At 40.8% G+C, this 25,288-nt stretch overlaps 1 protein-coding gene across 1 annotated transcript in view; it reads left to right on the forward strand.

Moving 5' to 3' along the window:
• Positions 1-25,288, forward strand: part of vstm2a (V-set and transmembrane domain containing 2A) — an 88,501-nt gene that overhangs the window by 37,677 nt on the left and 25,536 nt on the right. Inside the window, exons 3-4 of the mRNA XM_030398688.1 lie at positions 19,641-19,691; positions 23,875-24,211. Of these exons, the coding sequence (XP_030254548.1) occupies positions 19,641-19,691; positions 23,875-24,211 (388 nt within the window). The remainder of the gene's footprint in view (positions 1-19,640; positions 19,692-23,874; positions 24,212-25,288) is intronic.

Genomic DNA, 25,288 nt, shown 5'->3' on the forward strand with positions numbered 1-25,288 from the left:
TACTCTATTATATTGTTACATAGCAAGAGATGGACAGCAGAACATCAGAACATAAGAACAGCAGAACATCCTTCTTTCCATTTCCATTCCAACAGCGCTGACAGCCACAGTTAGCATCACTGATCTAAAGTTAACCCTAGAGCCCAAAATCAGCCTGAAAACCAAATAACAGGACAAGGTTTTCCGAATTACCACATTTGGGACCAATCTGTTGTGTACGCAAATCCAGACTGTGACGCAATCAGCCTCTGAACTACAACCAGTGTCTTTTCTGCAGGATACGTAACACATATCCATCCCAGCATGTACGGAAACAGGTTTAGTATTTTAGCACCATAGGGTTTGACACAATGAAAATGATGAAACACAGGCTCAGTGAGGTACCCTGCGATATTGGATCCTTTATGGCTAATCCATATTCAGTTTCCTGTATTGCATTTTTAATGAAATTGTTCATGTCAGATGAAATCATAGTCATAAAATTTGGCATATGCTAATTTACTCCTAATGAGCTCCGTGAACCTTAGCCTCACTGAGTATTCTAGAAAATCCCAGTCTGTTTTGCTCCAGTAATGCAACCTGCCTGTAGTTATTTTGCACCAGTGTTGTTATTTATTAACATACTGTGTACCTGACACTGCCATGGCAGCACATTAACAATGATGACCACTGTATGTTGACAGGGTCTACACTGCACCTCACTTGTGCTACTCTTGCTCAAAGCCGATCTGTAGTTGGATGCATTAGATGATTCTGCATCGGAAGAGTGTATGTAAGCACTTTATTTTCCTTAACGGTGGTGTGGCAGTGCTGTGGAAGAATTAGTCTGAGATTGCCTCATGGCTGTACAATAAATCACCAACAGTTCTGTCCTTCATTCACACACCAACTGCTCCCCATATACAACTGGATGCATGAATCTCTCTCTGTCATTGGTCTGACCTTTAAATTGGAAAAAACGCAGCAGCTGTACTAAATTTTTCAAATTCTTCTCATCAAAGTCTGTCTTTAAATAAATTGGAGGCTAAAAATAGGTCATGCAGCTGCTGAATCATGCTTGATCAGGCCTGTCAAGGCAAGGCCACTCCAATCAGCCCTGCATAGATGACAATGCATAAAACACTGAAAAGCAATGCTAGGAGTAAATGGAAATGCACTTACAGCACCTGGAAACCATGTCAGATTAACCTCGCTGTGTTTGGCAATCTTTGAAACCGCAGAGAGTCTGGGTACAGCTCGCAAAGACGGGCAAATTAGTCCCAACATTTGAGACCTAATTCAAAACAGACTCCTGTAAATAGAGACAGAGACCTGAACAAAAAGAGCTGTCTGCAATCAGACCTGATCCTGCAGATAATCAGGCCCAATTCAAGGTATTACTGATGAGAAACCATTCAGATGTCTGCAACAAAACAACAGAACCCCAACCAATCGGACTCAACATAATTCGATCCTGGTTTGACACTGCTCCTGGGTTGGGTGGACCATTGAAACACTGCAGAGTTAAAATCTTTAAAAACGCATCCGACTCTCTGTGAATGAGAAGTGATGCCCAGTCACCAAGATACAATGTTTGCAGTTAGAGTATCTGAAAACCACTGATGAAAAAAATTATATTTTCTGAAAATAAACTAGCACATCTCCTTGTGGCAACCAAAAAATGTATGTTCATTCAAAACATGATCTTTTCCTAACCTTTTCCAAGCAGCTTTTGTCCCTAAACCTAACCAGATCATCAGCACAGTGTTGTCACAACATTAAATAAAACTGAACCTAAAGAAATGTGTTGTGATTGAAAAATATATTAAGTTGCATTCAAGTACCATCCCCTTTTTCAGTGGGTGCGCCATTTTATTGGATCCCCCGTATGAAAAGGTTGTGTGTCCTGATGCAGGAGAATCTGCCAAACCACTGGCCACAGTATCCTGTAAAAACTGAACACCCATCAGTGATGCATCACATGAGAAATGGCACACGATAAAACACGAGACCTGGTTTTGTCCACACATACTCACGTTGTTGGAAATGACACCTGCCAGGAAACCCTCCTCAGAGAACAGGAAGGGACACATTTTATGAGCAGAACAGAAAAACCTTGACGTATGAAGCTACCTCAGAGGCAGATATTTTGAAATGATAGATGAATTGCTTCGCTCTCCCTTTCGGTATCTTTTTTGCTATGAAGCGCCACACATCAGCCTGGTTGGTAAACATGAGCTTGCAGAGTGCGGCAGACTGCAGATTTAAGCAATCAATAGCAAAAAAAGTTCACCCATTTTGCGTGTTGAAAGTACATCTCGCAACTTAAACTGTCGATTTGTAAGGCAATAAACCATGTCAGCTTTGTGTGAAAGCTAAAAGAGACAAAAAGACTGTGATGAAAATACGCCAAGCATTTCATCCTCACTTCTCTCCAGTGACTGTCGGATATCAAATGTTGTATCGGGGATGCTGCGATAGGTAAGGCTACAGGGCCCTGGAGGCACACTACTACCACTTCTGTGAATGGTGGCTTTGAAGGGCTGTACGAGGAGTTTTTCTTTTTTTTTTTTTTTTTTTTTTCCGAGACCAAATGGTTTTGTTATACCTTACAAAGTTAACACAGGAAATTAAGTTTGAAGACATCGGGAAATCCTCGCTAACTTTCATTGTCTTATTAAAGTGATGTGCCTAAGCAGCTTTTATAGACGTTAAAGCAACATCAGTTAAGTATTGAACTTAATCAGCTGTGATCTACACTCGATTGTGAAATCAACCACACCGGCCGACACGGAAGCACTCAATGTTTCCCTCTTTAGTCATTTGCCATTTCTTTCTTTCATCTCCTCTGTGTTTTTCTTGACATTTTATCTTTCTATTCTCTTTAGACATCAAATATACCATTCTGCCCTGCTAATGTGATATGAAGTGGTTTTTGCACTGAACTAATTTGGCATATAAAGCGTTTCAATATTTCACAGATTTATAAATGTCAATTATTATGATATACAGGAATAACTTTTTGTGACCATTCCTTATCAGTGAAACTAAAAAAGCTACAGCTCAATTGTGGCACAATTTTTAATGTTATCTTAATGTTCTTTCCAGTCATGGCCATTTCTTCAACTCCAGTCTGACATCCACATACAGTGTCTATTATAAAAACACCCAAAGGTTTTAAAGTCCTATAATTATCATGCTCATTTTCAGGTCTGTAATTTATATTGGGCGTTGACCAAAAAAAAAAAAAAAGATGTACTTTAGTGTTCAAACAACATGATGTTTGTCATACTGCCCACTGCAGCACCTCTAGTCACACTTTTGATGAACATTCCTCCTGAAAATCGAAAGTCTGCTCTGATTGGTCAGCTCTCACAGGCCCGAGTAGGCCCTGCCCGCTATGTTTCCACCTCATCGGCTCAAGGCTGTGCTTTGGGGTGTTGCTAGGGGCGGTATCTGTATAGTTGTGACATCACAACAATACAGGATTTGTCCCAGTGGTTTTGCAGACGAGGTTTCTGAATATAGACTTCTATAGAATATAGATTTCTCCGTGGATTGATTGTTTTGATACATTCACAGTTTTTATATAGCATAAAGACTTGCTTTATGATTTAAAAAAAAACAAAAAAAACATGGAAAACATAGTATCTAGAGTGTGGGACCTTTAAAGGATTAGATGGTAACTCGGCCAATGTTACACTTTAAAGTGTTTTTACCCACTATGCAACTAAACCACTGAGTGACATCACTGCAGGCAATGTATCAAATTACATTCAGCTTCAACTGGAGCCAAAAAAAAAGCTTTTTACTACTTATACACACAGTATTACTGCCTTAGACCTGTAAACACACTTCAATGTGTTTTTCTACCCTTTAGGGAAACTTGTTTGTGTTTTCTGGTTTTGAGATCAGGTATCTCACAGTTTGGGACAGTTTGTCATGTAGCTAACTATCCAGGCAACACATTCTGCACATTATAAAAAGTAGCGACTGCCAAACTTCCTGCCTCTGCGCTGACACATATACCGCTAATCGTCATTCATCCTGATACAACTCGCTTGTGTGGCTGCATTTGTAATTGTGATCTAGTTATTTCAAAGACCTTTTTCATGTGCTGTTCCCATTATAGTACCACCCCTGTGGGTCCTTGTCTTTTCTTTTTTTCTTTTTTAACAGTCTTGCACCATTACTGTACGCAGACTGCAGCCATCTGTAGTGCTTTGAAAAGAGACTATTCTTCGAGCAAAGTCTTGTGGGGTAAGCTTCGTAGTTTTTTTGTGAACTCATTAGGAATCTCTCCTTTGCACCTCAGTGTGTTTGGACCATATTGTGCTAAGATCATCAGTAAGTGGGCCTTTTTTGATCATGTGAGACTGCTGACACACTTTAATGTGTCTAAAGCAAACAGAAGAGCTGATTGGATTCCTCTCCAACAGAGAAGGGCATTAGGAAGTCGCACGACGTAAAGCTGTAACAGGCAAAACATTGACGTCAAAGTGACCTGCCTAAATCACAAAGTGGGCCTGAGCTTCCCAATAATTGAGCTGCTTTTGTCCAAATGAAATACTTTTCTCTGAGTTGTCACTGATGGAAAAGTATGTCGTCAGGAAGTGATAAATCCTCCCTAAATGGTCTAAAGGTTTTCTCCTACATAGCAGTGAGCAATGCAGGGTCCGGATAACAGTCGACAGACCACTGGCAATGTCATCTTTGAGGATTTCTGGACATTTCAGTTTGGGGTTTTTTTTCTTTTTTTTTTCAAACAGTTGTCAGCAGAAGCCGTCAATGTGCAAAATAGCCGGGTTGAGCTTTAAAAACTGGACTAAAGCTGTCACAATTCAGTGTCCCTCTCAAATGTCACCCCTCAGCTCTCATTAGGCATTCCCGTTGCGAGTAGCGAGTACTTTGTCATTCTGCTAGCCGTCGCCTTGAATTGACATTTTACTCAGTGTCCCTCATTTCATTCAGTATTCTTCAGAGACTGCCTTTGCTTCTGTCCCCCCCCATTTCCAGCCATGCCATTTCACCTTTTTGTCTCCCTGGAAATGGATAAGCCGGCCAGGACAAAAAATTAAACTGCCAAATCAATTAAGGCTCGAGAAAAGGTGCAGATTCATTTTCATGCCTGTTCATCATGCCCTTTTCTCTACACCTGTCTGTTTCCATCCTCGGATTATTGGTTGCTCTTTCGCTATGTGCCGACCTACAAAGGTAGACATTTGAAAGGAGACGCTGAATATAAAGTAACTACTCAAGTTAGTCACAACACAGTTTGGCTTTGTAACAAGCAAAAGTAGCTAATTTACAAACCACTCATGAAAAACCATTGTTCCAATTAAATCTTTGTTGTTTCGTACATAAATACAGATGCCTCTGCTCTCCTAATTGGAAAACATTATCACATCTGTGTGTCTTTTACTTTCCCTTCTACTGAGACAAGGATGGAGTGCAACAAAGCATGTGACTTGGATAAGAGGGACCGGTTTTCATTTGCATTGATTTCTCCTGACCATCACAGCGACCTCTACATAACCATGACCAACTTCGGATGCCTAAACCAAAACTTAAAGTTATTATCATGACATTGTTTTGCCATGCAATGGTCCCTCAGTACAGATAATGCTCCAATCCAATCGTCAGCGTAAATATTGGAGCTTATTACTTGTATTACTTTCATTTGCTGTTAAACAGTGACCTCTTGCAACTGTCGTAAATAGTTACAGCAGAAAAGGAGGAGGGGAGGAACAGTTGAAAGAGTGAACAGTTTGCATATGGAGGAGTTCGGGAAAGATTAAACACAATAGTTTAATTGGGAGACCACTGTTCATGTCCGGTGAGTTATTGTGAGTTATTTAAACTAGTTACGTAGAGTAGGTACGTCACTACCATTAGATACTTTTAGTGTAGGTATGTTTGAAATGGAAGTAGTGATTTAACCCAAACCGCAGTGTTGACCTCAAAGTTTTCTTGCCCAAACCTAACCACAGTGCGACTGGCCAAAGAAGCTCTGGTACTGCGCTGTCACACTGAGATGCTCATGACTCTCTGGGAGACGCTGACAATCGACCTATTGAGTAGTTTAGGTGTAAGGATGTTTTGACCACCTGATGTAAAAGTCTGATCGTTAAAAATGTGATCCGAGCTTGATATGACATATTAAATGTAAATTAGTAAAATTTGTGCCATTGTTGGTTTTTTTCATTAGGTCCGTCCCTCCACCACTGGTGTGTGTTCTGCTGAAGATTTTTTCGATTTTGTTTGACTGAGCTGTTCTCGGATCCACCTGGGGCTTCCCCTTTTTATTGCGTCTCTAATAGTGTAGCTGCTTACGACTGCTGCTGTTGCAAAGGCAGAAATATGGTGATGGGTGGGCCTTGTACATAAATCGGTGTCACGAGTATAAATTACACTTCAGGGCCTGCGATAAGCATCGTAGAGGTATGTCCTCCGGTTAAATCATGTGACTATTATGGCTTCATGGTGCAAGACGTCAAGGCTTGGTCTTCAGGGATGCAAGAACGTCATCATTGTGATCTCTCTTTGAAATGGAAGTACTAATATACAGTTCAGAGGACTTGTCAATATAGATGTCGTTTATGTTTTCATCCTATTCATGGTGGAGAACAAGGTTCAGCCTTCTCCTCCGCCTTTCTTATGTCGTGCATGCAAATAGTCAGCTCAGACGGTGCATTGAACAGCAGGAGCTGGTCACCTGGACCGGATCCCTCTTCAGATGCAAATGCATTGGGGACATATGAGACGAGCCGGAGCTCAGCGCGCTGCGAGTGGTTCCCCAGGGAGGCTTCTTCCACTGTTTAGCCTGCTTGACTGCATGGAGTCTGGGAACCGGTTGGCTGGTTTTGCTAGAGAGCTTTCTCAGAGACAGTCCTCTGTAAGCTCGATTCATAAAGAGACCTGCTGTTATCAGCTATGGCTGAGAACAGTGTCCCACAGCAAGAAGATCAAGAAGAACTGAAGGAAAAGGGAGGTTTGAAGGGCAGGACTTTTTCTCTGTGCAGTTAACATGTTCTCAGTGTGTTTGTGTGGGTTTCTTCTGGCTCATCCCCACCGTAAAACAACCTGAGCATTAGGCCATTGCTCCTGTCAGTGCCCGTCCCCGAGGCGCTGGCCTACAGCTGGAGGTGGTCCACTGGCAACGAACAATGGATGCCCACTACACTGCTCCTCTGAGATGACTTAAATGCAGAGTTCATATTTCACTGCGCTGTACTGAGTATGAGTGAATGTTACAAATAGATTATTCTTCTCCATCTCTCCTCCAGCGCCTTCTCCTGCATTCTCTACCTCTTATATTTTTCTTCTTCTCCATCCCCTCGCCCCCCTTTTCCTTCTTCTCTTCTTCTTTTTGCTCCCCCTACTTTTTTTATTTTCTACTTTTTCTATTTTCCAATATTTTTCATATTTTTGCAATACAAAAAATCTTCAATCTATAAAATCTGCAAGCGTTGGAATCAGACAGACAAAAGGATGCGTCTGTCGATTCATTCCCATTCTGGTTGCCCTCTGACTGGCCGATGAATCATTCCTTTTCAGTGCAGGAGAAGTTCTTTTCTGTTTGCTGTGGTTGTTGTGTGGGCACATTTTTCAGACTGTTTTAAAGCAGGACACATTATCGTCGGCGCGTCTCACAAACACGCAGTCTGAAGCTGCTTTGGGCTTAGCTGATTTCGCCGTCGCTACGATTGGAATGTCCGCGGTATCTGGCAACTGTCAATCACGCAAAATGGGAGGAATCAAAACAAAAGCCAATTGCAAAATGCAGCTCTTATCGACTCAGATGCTGATTAAGATTTCAAGCGGGAGACAAAAGACGAACACACACACACACACAAAAAAAAACTCTGCTTGATTACAGGACTGAGTAATTACAGCTGCAGGCAGCAACACAGTGACCAGGGTCCAGTCTTTTACAAGAGGGGTGTGTGTGGATCCTCATGTTGAGTAACACTGTTTTCATGTTAAAGGACAAAAGGATACAGTACTTATTTTTTTGGTTTTTACTGTATGGTAAGTACATGTACAGGTTCGCACTGTCCCGTGACTGTCTGGGCCGCTCGTTGTGATATATACTGAGGTGTCATTCTATATATAAAATTAAAATGTTGTTCCATAACTGAATATTTGATTGACTCCAGATGTCTATGTCCGCTATGTGAGCTTCATGAATATTAATGGGTTATGATAATGCATACTTCAGTTCCTTTCATGTTTTATAAGGAGCTCTGATTTCGAATAGAGAGTCAGCCATTTTGAATTATGATGGCTGCTGGCTTGTGCTTTTGTGCTGTAAGGAGCTAAAATTATGAGTACACATGTTTTCAAACAGGTTATTGTATGCTGTATAACTGGTGGACATATGTGGATTTGATGTTTGACCGGTGTCATCCCTGTGACCATCATTTGTAGAGCATTCGTGATTAAAGATTGTGTGAGTCTGAAGGAGACCATTAGCTATAAACATCACTTGTGGATGTGCATGCAGAGAAGCTTCAGTGTGAGGACCTCTATTATATGTTTTACATGTAAAGGCTGCAAAGTTATAAAACGTGAAGTTATCGTTATTACAATGGCTGATAATTGTGTGCATTTCTTAGAAGTGAATGTTGAAAAAAATTAAAAAGTTAAATAAATTAATCATTAATCAAGATTTTGATTTAAAAAAGTTGGAAAGTCTGCTTTTCTACATTTCTCTTAATTTAAATTCCCACACATTTTTTTTTATTTTTTTTTTGCCAAAATGTAAATGTATAAAGAGATAAAACACTTAAACAGTTGTCACTGGCTTAGAAGCCTTCTGGCATGTGTTGTAACCCCACCACCATTGTCCCCACACCCTCCAATATTATAGGCAGAATCAGAATCTGAATCAGTATTCCTTAATTGTCCCACAAACGTGGACATTTGTTTGCCACAGAAGACAAAGGACAGTAATATTACAAAAAAAACAACAATAGTAAATAATAAACAATATAATTAAAAGGTAAGAAATATAATAGACTATATACACATATAAACACAATATTGTACAACATGTAATGTAAACATGATGTGACACTTTTTCTGTAAATGCCCAAATACAGAAATGTTAACCGCCTACATTTCACCCTTGTGACTGGATTGGAAACGTCCTCTGTTGCACAAATAATTGAAATGTTCAAAAGAGTAGACTTTTAGAGAGGCTGCTCATGCAATTCTGATTCATGCATAAGACAGGAGAATTATTTGTCTAAGTGCAGCAGTTTTGATGAAACTTGAAGAGATGATTGAAGAGTTGAAAGCACTCGAGCAGCCCTTTGGACCCAGGCGACTAATTGTAATTCGTTGAAGCTAACGCCGTGGGATTCTGACGCTCCGACACAAAGACAGTCAAGTGTGTCTGAGGATGTCTGCACATCTATTTGCAAGAAGAGTGGCTGAAAAGAGGACAAACCTCTGATTTTTGACCTCAGTGTGCACAATGGGACTGCTGTGTCCCCATTCCAGCGCTAATGTAGCTGCCAATGCTTGTATGAGTGTCTATCGGTGGGTTGAGATGATACTTGTGATGCAGTGCATGTGACTTCATGGCTTTTAAGTGTCCCTTTATAGGACCATCTTGCACCTTTTGTTTCAGCTGGTGCTTTGGGACCATCTCACAGTTTAATAAGAGCACTACTTTGGTCTTTAATTCCTGTAACATTGGCTTGTCAAAGGATCATTTCCCCCTCACTGGATAAAGTAATGGAGTAATTGTACACAATTCAAGCACTTTCGTGTTTTCTACACGCACAATTGCAGGCTTTACATGTAATTAACATAGCTCTTGTCATAAACCAATGGGCTGTGAAGGGGATTAGTGTTTGCATGTGAATAGGACCCATGTCAGCTGTGGGATGTAATTAGGGTTAACAACTACGCTTAGACCCAAAACATCTTCAAGCACGAGTCAGAGTGTATTGTAATTAGGAGGCACTTCACAGGGTTCACTACTGTGCTTCATGTCCTCCAACTTTACACCCACTATGGCCTCAGTGTGTTCTTAAAGAGGGGGCACGCCGCCACCGAGGGCCTCAGCTGAGGACAGATTGAATCTGAAATGAATCAACATTCATGACTCATTATCAGATATGATTAAGTTGTCCTGGCTGTAATGGATGTGGATGTCGATGGCGATGAATGCCAAACACACCCATCATAATTGGAGATGTGTCACTGGGTATCAATACGCCATCAATTTGTATGTAGTGAACACATGTGGTGTGTGCTCCTCCGTTTAATTTCCCTGGAGGTTAGATGATGTGTGTCACACAATATAGATGATCTCGGATTAAACAAAGCATTGAGTCGGTCATAGGAGTTTAAGGAGTGTCACTGTGGTTTTGAGTTAAGGATAGAGTGCTTCAAATCCAACTTTATACAGCTCACCAGATTTTATACGGAGGATTTCCCAGTTATTTTGAGAAAGTAAGAGATGTTCAGACTTACAATACCAGAACAAGTGTAACAAACTTAAACCTTTACAGATTCATGAGCAGAAATTCTGAGGTTCCATATGGTGTGTATCTGATATGGCATGGCAAAAAAAAAAAGCTGTGGAACAGTTTCCTTGAGTTTTTCAAGGCTATCTTAATACAATAGTCATGCTATATCTTGATCTTGGCTGTGTGAGGTAGAGGTTTGCCATGTCACATCCTTTATGGTCATTCTAGTATGAACCTTACTGCGATACTTCCACATCTGTATGTGTCATATGTAACATATTGCGGTTTCTATGTCATATGACACCTCCAGCCGTGTTTGTGGCCACCAAAACAGGTATTTTAAGCCAAAACTTGGATCTTTTCCTAACCCTAACCATGTGTTTTTTGTACCTAAACCCATTGAGAGATTAGCACAGCTGGTGACAAGAGAAAAAATGGAATCTAAAGAAACGTTAAGTTACAACTTAAAGAAACGGAATGTTTTAACGTACTTGATTTTGCATTAAAGTGCTTTGCAAACTTTCTGTTCTGGTGATTTGGAGTGTGAATCTATAACATACTGACACAGAGTTACAGAGGTTGGAACACAGGTTTTGGTTTCCGTCCAAACACAAGGGTGTTCCTATGTTGGAACGGTGTTCCTTAAAGGTATAATAGAAATAAGAGAAATATTCTATTTTCTTTAGGGTGGCTCAACTACTTCCTTGACCTGGCTTCTGTCTTCTGCAGATGTTTTTCTTTCAAAGCATGAACACCAACAGAAGAGATACAAAAGAAAAAACCTCAACAGATACTCCTACATTTTTAAACAGCGTGAATTTATGATGTATGATGCGCCAGAGGTTGCCTCATCCACCTCGACTTCGGCTTATGGTGTCCTACATCCCTCGCCAACTTCCCTCAGTGAAAGGCCATGAACTCGCTCCTGATCAGAGTGGGCGTACGCACATATAATTGGATCCAAAGTGTGAACACAGTTGTTTGCTGCATTTGTCTTACGCAAAACATATCATCATATTGCCACATCAGATGCTGGTCTATTTTCTGCTGCTGTGGGTGTTTTCTCGGCCTCTTCCGTGATGGATTTCTCCTGGTATCATTAGTGAGCATCAGTGTAAATGGCGGCTCTTCAAAGAAATCCTCGCACTTTGATTATGAGAGACTGACACCAAGACATGGTTTTTCAGATCTCCGAGACATTTTTTCGCTATCAAACCCCATTGATGCTGCACTGGAAATATCCTGACACTGTGTCACATTGTGCATATTTTTGCCAGTCATCTGGTAAGAGGGAGAGATACTCCAGCTAATACAAAAATAAGGCCAGATGCACGGGGACACAGCCAACAGCTGTTTGAAAGGGTGTTAAAGTATTGAGGTGCTTTATTCTTACAAAAGTCGAATAACAGTCTTGAACGTCACTTGATTCTGTTTTGCCTAAAATACCTGTTTTGGATGTGACAACCATGGCTCTAAATGCCCCAGCATACCTGTAAAATGTAAAAACACTGTCTGAAACGGTGAAGGGCTTAGAAGCTGTTCTGCCTAGCTGTATTACCGCCGCCATGTCCTCCATTTCTCAGATTATAAACATGAAATGTATATGTGATACAACACATATTCTGTGTGTCAGCATGGAACGGTAGATATGGCAGCAAAAAATTTGAACATTTTTGTAGTATGAGGAAATGTAAAATTCCAACAGTTTATTGGATAACTTTACACTGAGAAACAAGTGCAGAACATCGGACTGACAGGCTATCCTTCAGATTAACATCAACACTTTGATGTCAAGACTCTGCTTTGTTCGACAAAAATCAGATGCAACATTTAGCTCAGTAAGCACCGACGATTCTCGCTATTGTTTGAGGCAGTTGAACCCTTAATCTTCTGAAAGGAAAATTCTACTGCGTATTTTCATCATGTCAACCCAGCAGTTTGTTTTTGCTCAAGGCTGATAGGAAATAAATATGCTATGTCTGAGGGTTGAGTCTAGACTGAAGGTTTATACCATGTCCACCAAAAAAAACAACTGCATGAATGACAAACCAAGGCCCGCATTTGTCTGTGCGAAAACGGAGTGGCATGTATTAATGAAACGAGGCAAACAAGCAGGTGTTTGCGTCGGTATGAAGAGAGTATCACAAGAACTTGCATGTTGTTGAGCTCATTTAGACTCTGTCAGTGCCTACTCAATTAATCTTCATTAACATAAATCTCTTTTTCTTTGTCACTTAAATTAAGCTTAATGAAAGTTTTATGTTGAAATATCAGCCGTATTTTTGTGTTTCACCTGTAACATTCTAACACTTCACAGAAGTCTGGAAGTCCTTGGCTGTCAACTCTAACTGGCCACAATAACAGTCAATGACAAAATCTGTAAACCCTAGAAAAAAAATGTACAAAAATTGGTAAAAGAATAACATCAATCAATTATCAGGTGCTGGCATTTTGTAAAAGCTGATGAAAGACAGCTGACACTACTGGGTCATCACCACATTTATTCCCGGTTCATGTTATAGGGTTAGGGTTAGGGTTAGAAACTTTTAGCAATAGTTTTAGAAACTTTTGCTAAATTCACAGGGCCTTGCAAAATCCTATAGCTGTACTCCAAATACTTTTTGATTTATGATTATCATATGATATTAAATGATCTATGATATTTCTATATTATCATTTAGAATGCAACAAACCGAACCATTAAGAACTATGACTTGTTGCTATTTCCAGAACCCTATGAAAAAGAAGGCTCAGTAGGTAGAAGTGGGGAAACCTTGAAATCAACACAGCACAAATATCTATTTCTACAAAAGTACGAACAATGATCTAATGAACATCTTTCAATGTAACATCTTTGATACATTTTGTATGGTTATGCAAAGAATATCAACACTTTCACACTATTCAGTTTCAAGGAAATAAAGATAATCCTTCTCTGGAAAATCTACAGACATAAAATGGGCTTTTCAGCTCTGAAGCTATATTCATAAGATCTTTAGCACTCACTTCTTTATCTGATAGATGTACATTAATACTACACAGAACCAACATTTAGTTACAAGGAAGTGCAAACTAGTGGACTTTAGAATTTAAAATATGAAAGCAAATAGATATTTATTTAAATAAAAACATCTCCTGGATGATCAGGACAAATTTGAACCCAATCCAGTGAAAAAAAAAAAAAAGCGATTGGTGAGGTTTTGAATCACAAAAACAAAACAAAAGAAGTCATAAAACCATCACATGACTTGTTTCTAGGAAATCCATGACATGAGCTGGGAGGCTTAGGTGAGCTGGTATGGAATGGCCCAGTTGTTTGTTAACAGAGGATTCTCTTTGAGTGTCCTGCGCCATTAAATGTTTCATCTCATGCTGAAATTAATTCTATAGGTTTTCCTCTGTGTGCACTTTCATTCTCAGTACACAGTACATTTGAATCCATTTGTCTTCGGACTGATCTCGATGCATCTCTCATAACAGATTTGTTTAAAACCATCGCTTCCTGTCACATTTAAAGAACAATTCAGAGGTCTTTTTAATGCATATTTCAATAGCACGGCTAAGCTGGCGTTGTATTATGCACACGCGTAAGATGATAAGCTTTCCGCTGCAGTATGTAATGACATATTTCCTGTGCTACCACAGCTTAAGATTACAGTGTTATATGAAGTCCATGACCTGAGTTTAACCTCCCCTGAGTATTTGTGTTTGTAGAGCCGATGATTGCTGGATAAACTTATTCAGATATTAATGTGCTTTCAATGGTTGTCCATGTCTCTCATGCGGGGGTCAGGGCCGTCTCGCCTGAGATCCCGTCACAGTAAAGAGCTGTGATACAATCACAGCGCCGGAGGGTGGTCCTGTCCACACTTCACTTTAAACGATGACCATTTGTTCCCTCATGTGATGTTAATTTAGTCTCAGCGACTGAATAAAGTTTTTTTTTTTTTTGATGCACAATAATTGCGGAGCACATTTTTACAAGGAGCCAATTTGAGATTTGCATGAAGGATGGTGTGTCATGGTGGAGGGGTTTGGCAATAACGAGACAAGCGATTGAAATTGAGATACTTGCCAGCGGTCGCAGCTTTGGCTCAGAGGGCACTCATGCGGTAGAAATGAAATATAAATGGGGAAATAATGGAGGTTTATTCCGATAGCGTCACCGAAAAACCTTTACATTGCTGTCGCGGGCCGGAAACGTACTTTCATGGAACAGGTACACATTTAGATAAGAAACGAGTTGTTCTTGACGAGTCAAAGCATGTACGAGAGTGATCACTCTGTATTAAAAGGTTTCATACTTAAACATTCTAATCTGTTCTTTTAAGGACACACAGCCGCCTCATTTTAGTGGCAGATTAATGCCTTTTACAGCGGATGATAAATGGCAGTTTTTCTGAATTGATATTGGACATTCATTATGTCACAATTACCTTAATTGCATTTGTACAGCGCCGGGTGACTAATGGGTTCACACTCATAAAATACTGCCTCGCCTTTTTTTTTTATTCCCTGTTTGAGTGCCTGCAAACGCACGGAGTCAATTTAGATAAAACATTTGAAAATGTTTGAAAGGCAGAGGTGAAGCCAGACATGAATTTATTCTCGATATGGGAACAGGGCGAGCTCGGGCAGCTGACCTGGAGCCCACAGAAGAGAGAAGCTGTTCCCAAAAAAACAAAAAAAAAAAAGGATTCATATTTTAGTTCCTTTTATCCCTCCCCCGCTGCACACACACAAACTCGCAGCTGCTGGCTCTGTGAAATATTGTTATTTCTCCATGTGACGGATCTGTGCATGCAGTTCTATAACTCTGATGAATAGTTCTGTTTTCACGAGTTAGCCAGACACCAGAGTAAATGCTGGGAGCTTGTGTTTCTGCAAACCACAGGTACGTTGCAAACTTCGCGTTTCTTTAGGTGGAATTTACAATCTTTTCTCGTGGCGACACCATGCTTATGATCAGGTTGGGTTCAGGCACAAAACCTACTCGGTCAGGGTCTGGAAAAGTTCACGTTTTGGCTTAAAATTACTGTTTTGTTCGCTACATGCATGGCTGGAAATTGTTTGAGGTCTCCTTAAAAGATATCCAGTGGTTTCACACTTACAAATGTCGAAATGCGTTCTGGGAACTGCGGTCACTGGCCTGGCATCCTTCAATCCAACACCATCTGCGTAAGGCAGCTACAGTTTGGCTGAGGAAACTATCCAAGAGACTTAGTTAGGGAGACATTTAATCATTAGAAAAGGTTAGCTCTTACTAGTGTGAGCTGGAGCAGGTTGGACTGAAGGCAGATGTTAATTTACCCATTCATCATGCGGACTCACACACCGTACCCTCCTTCACACTGCTACACCTGAGCACCGGTCCTATGAGTCTGATCTTACAGATTTACTTTGTGTTCAGGAACCCTGCGGCCCAGCACAGATCTCAGTGCTCCCTGCACAATTAGTGGGGGGCTGACAAAGGCATTTTTGGTATTCCTGTGGCCAGGTACCCCTCGGTGCATACTCGGGATGACATCAAACATGATTATCACGTGTTGTATAGTCACTATACGAAATATTTTGAGTGATCCAACCAATCGACAAGGAAGAACAGAGGTTCGGGGGTTATTTCTCAACAGCCTTGTGTATGTACGTGGCCAAAGAACTATAATGGCGCAAAGACTGTGCGTCGCTCCGCGTAGCTGATTTACTGCAGGCCTCTAACTGCTTGTGGTCGACTGATAACATGAAAACTGTGCATTAAAATCGATGGATGAGTTGCAATCAACCAAAGGACCTATAGGGCACAAAGATGGACTGAGAGGAGCTATAATGTACTCAATAAGTGCAAAGTACTGCCACATGATGTCACACAGAACACAAAGAGCAACTACTCTGGATCATATTCTCTGTTTGCATCAACAGGGTTCGCAATGAAAAGAGAAATCAAAGGTGGAGCCAGACGATGTTCAGCACTTCGTAATCTGCGAGTTAAAGAATGTATCACAGCGGGCCTTTGATCAGTCGCAGCGCTGCGGAGCAAAAGGCACGAGGCTGACTTATTTTCAAACTGTATTAAGTGTATTTTCATCCTCAACAACTTTATCAGGCTCACATAGAGGACTGTGAAATAAAGACATTGCAGAAATAAAAAGGGGGGGAAATGCAAAGGGGAGATAACGCAGAAACGAACAGCGAATTAAATAACTACTTTTTAATGAATGGGGAAGTAAATAAATATAGAATTGATACAAAAGGTCCAACATAAATACCAATTAATATTACATTTGTAACTTAATTAAAGTCTGATAGTAGGTTTGTTGGCTTTAATGGTATATTCATTAATTTACCTTACATTACTGAACACGATCCACAGCAGCTTTTAAACATGATGGAGACAGATGACTAAACGCTGCTGAGCTCAGGCCGCCTCAATGAGTTTCCAGAGTTTGTCCCAGTCTAACGGTTGACATGCTGTCTCAAACCCAGAATGGGCTGTGGTAAATAGTTATAAGTTATCCATCACTATTGACTGTAACCTGTACTGTACACATACTGCCACCAGACAGCTTCTCTGCTAAACGCTCCCTCTGCTCCGATCACTTTCTCAAAGTAAAGCAAGTAAAATTAAGTAACATGTCAATACATTTTGTGAACAGTGTGACTCATCAACGTACATCACACTGAAGTAGGGCTATAAAAAAAAAAAAAAACACCCAGATGAAACTGTTGACAGGAGCACTCCTTTGTGCAGTGTTGGTACCATCGAGTAATTCAAGCCTGAAATATCATCTACTTAATTAAGTTTTAATGTGTGTCTATTCATTTATTCACTCATTTACATGGAAATCTTTTTAAACGCTTCTAATATCGGTATGTGTGATTCTTGATGCCCTGTTTTTGTTTTTTTGTTTGTTTTTTTTCTTCTTTTTCATTTGTTTGTTATTTGCTTGTTTGGGCAGAAGGATAAAGCAAAAACTAAAAAAAAAGAACGGATTTCCGCCAAACCGGGAAGGATGATGGGTGTCGACCAGGAACAGACCCCATCAACTTTCGGTGTGGATCTGTATCAAGAGGTTAGGGTTAGGGTTTCATTATTATTTTGTTGAACATTTTTGTTAATTTCTCAGGGAACAAAGCGTTGATCTTTGCGAAAAACAGTCAGCCGTATCTTATCTAGAAGTGAGGACAAAAGGGCACTGTTGGGCCTTGGTGGAAGTATGCACTCTACTGAGAGACATTTTAGGTTGTTTCATTATTTATTTATGATTTGGGTCGTTTCAGTCGTAGGTAGGGTTAGAGTCCAATAACATTCTGCATCCCATAATGTCTTTTCTTCAGACCCCACCTGTCTTGTAAACACCTGACCTGTTTAACTGACCCGCTGACATCATCAGGGTTCTACTCTCTGACTTGATGAAGCTCATCCAGAGCCACAGCTGATTATACAGGCAGAGGTACCATTCAGAGTATGACAGTTGTACAGATGTGTAAACTTTAACTTATTTCAGATGATATTCCTGTTCGCCGATCATTACTAAATGGGAAATTCATAATTAATTCAACTTTAGCTGATGGTAATTTCACTGATAACAAACAATAAAATGCTGGATAAATCGTGGTTATTATAAAGTGTTGCCAAACATGGTGCTATTAGACACCAGGCACTGGGAAATTAAATCCGATCCATTTTAATAACCCCATAGGATTTCCGATAACAAAATGTTTGAGAAGCAATTAAACTGTTTTCCTGCATCTTATTTGTCACCGCGACCATGTTTTCCTGAACGCCGTGTGCAGACTGGACCGGAGCATCGGAGCATCAGTACCTCTGCTGGACCTCTAAGTTTATCCTCCTCAGGTGACATATATAGACTCGCACATCCAGCCCATATAACCGCTGTGAAGTTTGTAAAAAAGAGAAGGCTGAAATTGATGACTTGAAACAGTCCGACGCCAAGACCGGGGGACAATTAATCCTGCCTCGCCGTTAAAGACGTCTCCCTGCTACAATGGAGAATGCCAGGTCCATCTGTGGAGGGGAGATGTAAGAGTCATGCATACATGCAGACAGTGAAAGCTATGGCTCCTAATTCTGCTCATTAATCACCTGTCTGCCGAACACCCTCCAGAGAAAAGTGCACGGTTCCTCCGAGGTAATTACAGCACTTGAAGGAACGCTCTCTGCTGCAAATGCTCATAAGTAGCCATCTTATCCCTACTCCTGCCCTTCTTTTTTGTGTGTGTGTGTGTGTGTGTGTGTGTGTGTATAGATTCCACGTCCTCTGGAGGAACTGCCTTCTCCTCCTCCTCCTCCTCTTGAGTCTTTTTCTGCTGCAGCGCTCTTGCTCCTCTTCAGCTTTGTAGTCAGCAGACTTTTTTTTTTTTTTTTTTCCGGGCACACATCCATTTGGCATCCGATGTGGGATAAATAAATTATAGCCTCTAAAATCAATGCCCAGTCCATGATGTAGGCTGTAGGCTCAGTGCTTTGCCACCGTGCTAGAATTATGTCACCGGGGCTCGGACGAGGGGCATTTTTTGAGCCCCGGAGCTGCTGTTCAGTGTTTTGGGGTTTTGAACTTTCAATTTTTTTTATTTTTTATTTTTTATCTGAAAATCTATTCCAGGCCTTCTGACATTTATTATTTGTCATAAGTTTTCATGGGTAACATTACTTTTTTTTTTTACGGCAGAGACTGATGGAGGTTCTGAGGCACGATTTGTCTCAGAAGGCTGTTAGTTTGTCACACAGTATCCCGGTCCTGAACCGCCTTTTCACCTTGATACGCTGCGACGTCTCGAAGCTGTCTCTAATTTGTCTACAGAGCCACTCACAGAGCCTAAAAATGAATCAAAAACTGTTGCAAAAAAAAAAAAGAGAGACATCTTTGTGCATTTATTTTTTAAAGGCAGAACAGTAGGGACGCAGTCACTCAGTCGGCGAGTAAACCGTGGGTTGATGCCAGAATGAAAGATTCATAACCATCGGCAGATAGATGGTGCTTTTTTTAAAGTTGCTGTAGTAATTTCGTAACTGTTTTTTAAGGGGGGGGGGCTGAGACCAGACGTGCCAAAAATACATCTTTGACTGTATCCTCAGAGCAACTCCGAGAGCTCCAGTGTATCCTGCTCTCACTTTGCTAATGCTTTTCTTTCTCTCTCTGTTGCTTCCTGTCTTCCCAGATGGAGATGATAGCAGAGCCTGATCCTGACGACGAGGGGACAAAAATAAGTGTAAGTTGAAGAACACGCATCCCCTACAGTCACGGTCCCCGGCTTCTCGAATGCTCACCGTCACCCGAGGTTGGCGCCGTTTCATTCAGAGCAAACACAACAGCAGCTGATTTCCCTGAATAATACACCTTCAAGCAGAGAAAGGAGCTAATCAGTGAAATCAGCGGCACTGTATTATTACTGTCAAAGTGGTTCCCTTCCTGCGCTCATGCCCCGGCAAACTGCTCCGCCCCTTTTTATTCTCGCCACAGTGTATGTGCTTTGTGTGTCCGCTGCGCCACGCAATATGTGAACATAATGACCTCACTGGAGTCCTCAGATAATCAGAGAGTCGAGGCAAATGTCACATCATGTAATTTGAAGTGGCAGGCAGGTCCAGGATCAAGGTTACCCATGGCTAGACCTGTTTTTGTATGTATTAGGGTCGTCATTTCTCTGGGTGATGATAACCTGGAGTAACGAGCATCGACTGAGGAACATACGCTTCTTACCCTGTTTCACTTCTTCAGCAATGCAGCTACATTCCGGGTTTTCCCAGAGTAAAGAACATAGTACGTAAAGCAGGGCAAGATTTTCAGGCTGCTTGGCTACATCTCACATCTCACAAAACTACATCTACATTAGCAAAGTGGTCAGTGTTAAGCGGAAGGCACATCTGAGATGAAACGAGCACTTACAAAAAGTAAAATGAATGATAATAACATAGGGTCCGTGTACATGGCAGCCAACAGATTTTCATTTTGAAATGAGAAAACCAAAATTTTAAAAAACGAGCTGTTTCCCTACTGCCCTTTTGAAATAAGAAAACAAAAAAAAAACAACTCATTTTCTATGATGTGCTTATAAACAGGAGTTTAAAAAAATGTGTGTGTAAATCTTCTGCCTCAATTTCTCACAGATTTGTTTGTTGCCACCCGAAAGTAGTGGACGTGTTATTATACAATCTTGCAAAGACAAGCCCCTCCGGAGTATTCAAGCGCTAGGATTGGCCAGGCACCCGTGTGGGGTCATGGGATTATCAAACAAAGCTAGAGACCAGAACTTTAACAATTATGCAACCCAATTTATGATGTTTTTCTAATTTATGGTCAGGTAGCCAAGCTGCTGGACTCTACATGTTATTTTACTGAAACACTCTTGTCAAAATACACACTGCATATAGGTCCAGTAGCATTTCAAACATAGAAAGTCTCCAGGTCATATTTTGGAAAATTAAGTAACATCTAATTGAACATACAAACAACAAAACAAATAAAACTACTGAGGGATTGAAGAAAAGAAAATTAGTGCAAAGAAGAAAAAAAAAAAACTCTTCTTTTCGGTGACATATTCTACAGATACAGACATTAAAACTGTAGCGAAATGCTGCAGTGATGTCCATATGATTGTCTACAGGTCGTTTTCAGCGCTACTTTTGCTGTGAACCACGTGCCTGTCGCGGTGGAAGTAGGCTAGACTGTGAATCTCTACATGAAGCGCTGCTGCAGCCTCGCTCAATGCGCTTGTGAGCCCCGCGACTCACGCAGCCAAGGGTGTCGTAATGCCACGCACAGGTGTCAGTGTGGCCAGCCTGTTAGAATGACTCCACCACAGGCCACAAAACTGTAGTATTATTGTAAAAGTAACCAGTATACCAGTTGTAATAATGGACTTATCTTTAGGACTGAGTGAAGCCATTGTTTTCCTTTAAGAACATCAGCGACCACACGGACGGCAGGTATCCCATTCCCTAAACCAACCACTGAGGTCTCCTAGACAATACACAGACGGGCTGTTACTCTTTGAAATGTTGTGTCCCTGTAACAGAAGAGAAAGGTTTGCAGTTGTAAGGGGTCTACACGAGGCTGCCCTGGGACGCATTTGGCATTGCAGAGCTCCAGACTGTACTGATGTTACTTGCATATGAAACCCTCAGTCCCAAAATGACTCCAAACTTTGCTTAAGCAAACTCTGTATGTTTCGAGAGAGAGACATAACGCCAACAATGTTTTTTATCAGAAACAAGGAAATGTTTCCATTAAAAATCAATCTGCAACATCATCACATCCAACACATCTGCACATTGTTGAAGTTAAAAGAGTCGAAATGTGTCGCGGAGCACAAAACAAGACCATTTTTGCTGTTGTTGTTTCTGTCTACACTTAAGCACATGTGGGACTCGGATGCAAGCCCCGGTCTCCAGTGCCAAACTCCTGTGCTTTGTTTGCCTGCTGCTTACCCCAACCTTCCAATGACCTCTGTGGAGAACAACAATGGAGCTCTCTGTGGACGGGGGGGGGGGGGGGACATCGCCAGTAAACGGGATTCAGTTTATTATGTTTCCGTCAAAGGAATTTGGTTAAAAAAAAAACCCAAAGAAGTTGTGTACGGATGTGAATTCTAGTAGACAGGTTTGGCATATGTCAGCATAGATCTGCCATGTACCACTAAGTATTCACATATTTATCAGCCCCACCAGCACATCCAGTTAAGCTGCCCAGATTAATATGGATAGACAACGAAGAAGGTTGCACTGCTTTCAAGGCTGTACAGGCCAACGTGGGGCTCCCGTAGATGACGTCTTAACACCTCTGCATGAATAAACTAACCTTACCTTCCAAAATGCCAAGATAAGATATCCTTTCATTTGACACTGCCTCGGTTGGGTGATAGGATCATAAGTCAATATAGAAATGTGTCAACTCAGAGCTTTTTCTTTGCTGTATCTCACAAGGTATTAAATGCTCCCTAATGCACTGGGCGATTGTAGGCAACAGAATAAGCAGGACTGCTTTATGGAGATATTGGATTTACAAGACTGGTGCATCTTTGCGATTAAGTACCCTAATGCCTGTTTAAAGACATACATTACCGGCTGGCAGCCTAACGTTTATATCTATAACCATTTTCTCAGTAAGAAACCTACTTCATAATGTAATGTGTGGGTTGAAGTTGCCATATAAACACATGTGTGCGGTGACAGGAGATATTCAGTCCACCTCAAGAAACCAGCAGCACAGTTTTGTGCTCAGGCCAATAAAAAAATAAATCATATTAGCTCCAGTGCTGCTCGTATCCTATTCCCATTCCAGAGGTAGTCCAGAGGCCTCAAGGTTCATGACAGTATTTAAATGTCCTGCAGAGTTTTTGTTATGAAACGGCTTTAATGTAATAGTGCTCCCACTGTATGACCTCCATAAGCAAACAGGACCATCAGCAGGAGGACTGGCTATTTCTGTGTAATTATTATGGCTATTCTTAATGTCTGAAACCAGGTCAGATTCTGACTTATCTGGGTTGTATACGTCATTGAAATTAAAGCAGCGCACTAATGAAGATATATCGAGGTTTGAGTTCAAGAGGTAGAAGAGTGAGGAAAGAAGCTGCAAACAAACAAAGTTGACATTGTTTCACAATAATCTTAAGACTGTTTTTAATTGGTGTGTCCAAACTTTATTATATCACTCATGAATAACAACATATAACATAAAAACACAAGCAGAACAAATGGGCTTGATGATAAAATTTGGATGGCACGACTCACCTCTCACTACAACAATACGTTCAACATGGGTACAGGAAATAAGGTAAATGTAATGTACTGATAAAAACATAAATAAATGAGGACATTTATACAAAATAACAAATTAAAAAGGACAAGTATTCAAGCTTTCTTGTAGCCACCACATTTCAATTTGTATAAATTTGAAGATTGTATTCATTTCTTAGATACTTGGATCCGCAAGGGTTCAAATGATGAGAAATTTCCCTAGTAAAAATAATAAGTTATTAATCTTACATAGCCACAACTTTAAGAAACACTTTTATCTGCTTATCTCTCTCTCTCTCTCTCTCTCTCTCTCGCATATATATATATATATATATATATATATATATATATATATATATATATATATATGTATATATATATAGAGAGAGAGAGAGAGAGAGAGAGAGAGAGAGAGAGAGAGAGAGATAGATATATATACATATATATACATAGATATATATAGATATAGATAGATATATAGATATATAGATATATATATATATATATACATACTATATATGTATATACAGTGTAATAGTCATGCACTGTAGCAGGTTGTAGAATAAAGTGGCATGATGTGTAATGAAGCCCTGTTGTATCCCATCATATCTTCCACTGTTATGACACTGTGGTCTCTTTTAATTACTCTAACAGACTGTGAAGGTCCAGGGCAACGACATCTCACACAAGCTGCAGATCTCCAGAGTCGGCAAGAATGACGAAGGACTGTACGAGTGCCGGGTGACACGAGCTAACTACGGAGAGATTGTAGAGTACAAAGCCCAAGCCTGGCTGAAGGTCAACGCCACAGCAAGGCCACGAAGACCACTGCCGCCGCCCAAGAAAAGCTCCCCACTGCACCTGACAGACAAGAAGCCTAGAAAGTCCAGCTCATCTCTTGGCCAGGATAACATGAGTTCAGACCAGAGGTTGGCCTCCACCTCCACCTCTCACACATCCTCAGACACAGCTAAACACAACCCTGGCTCAGGTAAGGCCCCTGGGGAGGGTTACATAATAAGGGCACTGTGGAACACAAAAAAGACTTGTGTAGCCAGAGTTTTTACTCCCAGGATAAATTCTGGTCTGTAACCTTCCTGATGTGTTTGACGTATTCATGAGTCACTGACTGTGGTTAAAAAAGGTTGTTTGGTTGAGATTCAGAGCAACAAAGTCAAATGTAACATGGCACTTTAATAGAACAGACCTTAGAAGACCTTCTAAACCAAAGGTCTCCATGGTTCCTTGAGGCTCACTATCTACACACTGGATCCAGTGAGAGTGAAACCTTAAGTACGTTTTGGGTCTGAAGAGCTAATAAGACTTGACAAGGACATGACTGTGACAAGTACCTGGTCTCATTCATATACTTATAAAGTGTCACAGAACAAGAATACAAGCAGGCATTCCCTACCTCCTCCATGCTTATTTCTTCCTACCAAGACAATGTTGTTTTAAGGTGGCAACAGATGTGCCTGGGATCTTAGAAACCTAGAATACTGTTAGCTTTTCCTTAACACTGCAGTAAGCTGTCATCTGACTGGTTACACATTGAAAAGATTACAACAAATGTCAGAGGTCAAAAGGTGAATATGATTGACCTTAAGTGCAGCTGTGAGGCATCATATCTCAGCAGCAGGGAAGTCAAAGTCCCATCCATACTTGCACAAGTCTTTCTTGGCAGTAGTGTAGAGTTAACAGGGACATGCCAAGGGCTGTCCAAAATCAGCAAGTCTGTAGGGGTCCTCGAGCTGACTTTTATGCCAACACATCCTCGTACCTAAATGACTGGATGGGTCAATTGCCAGATCCCCAAAACAACATTAATACTGTTTCCAAAACAACATGATCATTGCAGGTGTACAGGTACCTGGTGCGATCACAGTCTGGTTAGGTTTAGGAATACATTGTGGATTGGCTTGAAATTACTGTTACTCACATTATTTACCAACGCATCTAAGTAGCTTCCATGACTTGAGTGACATATTGTCTTTGGCAAATGTGACCATCGATTTTGTTTTTCACAGTGGACAATAGCATTTGTGAGTGAAAAGTTCTGTGCTTGTTT

Source organism: Sparus aurata, chromosome 19 (assembly GCF_900880675.1).
Source record: "Sparus aurata chromosome 19, fSpaAur1.1, whole genome shotgun sequence".
NCBI classification, from domain to species: Eukaryota; Metazoa; Chordata; class Actinopteri; order Spariformes; family Sparidae; genus Sparus; species Sparus aurata.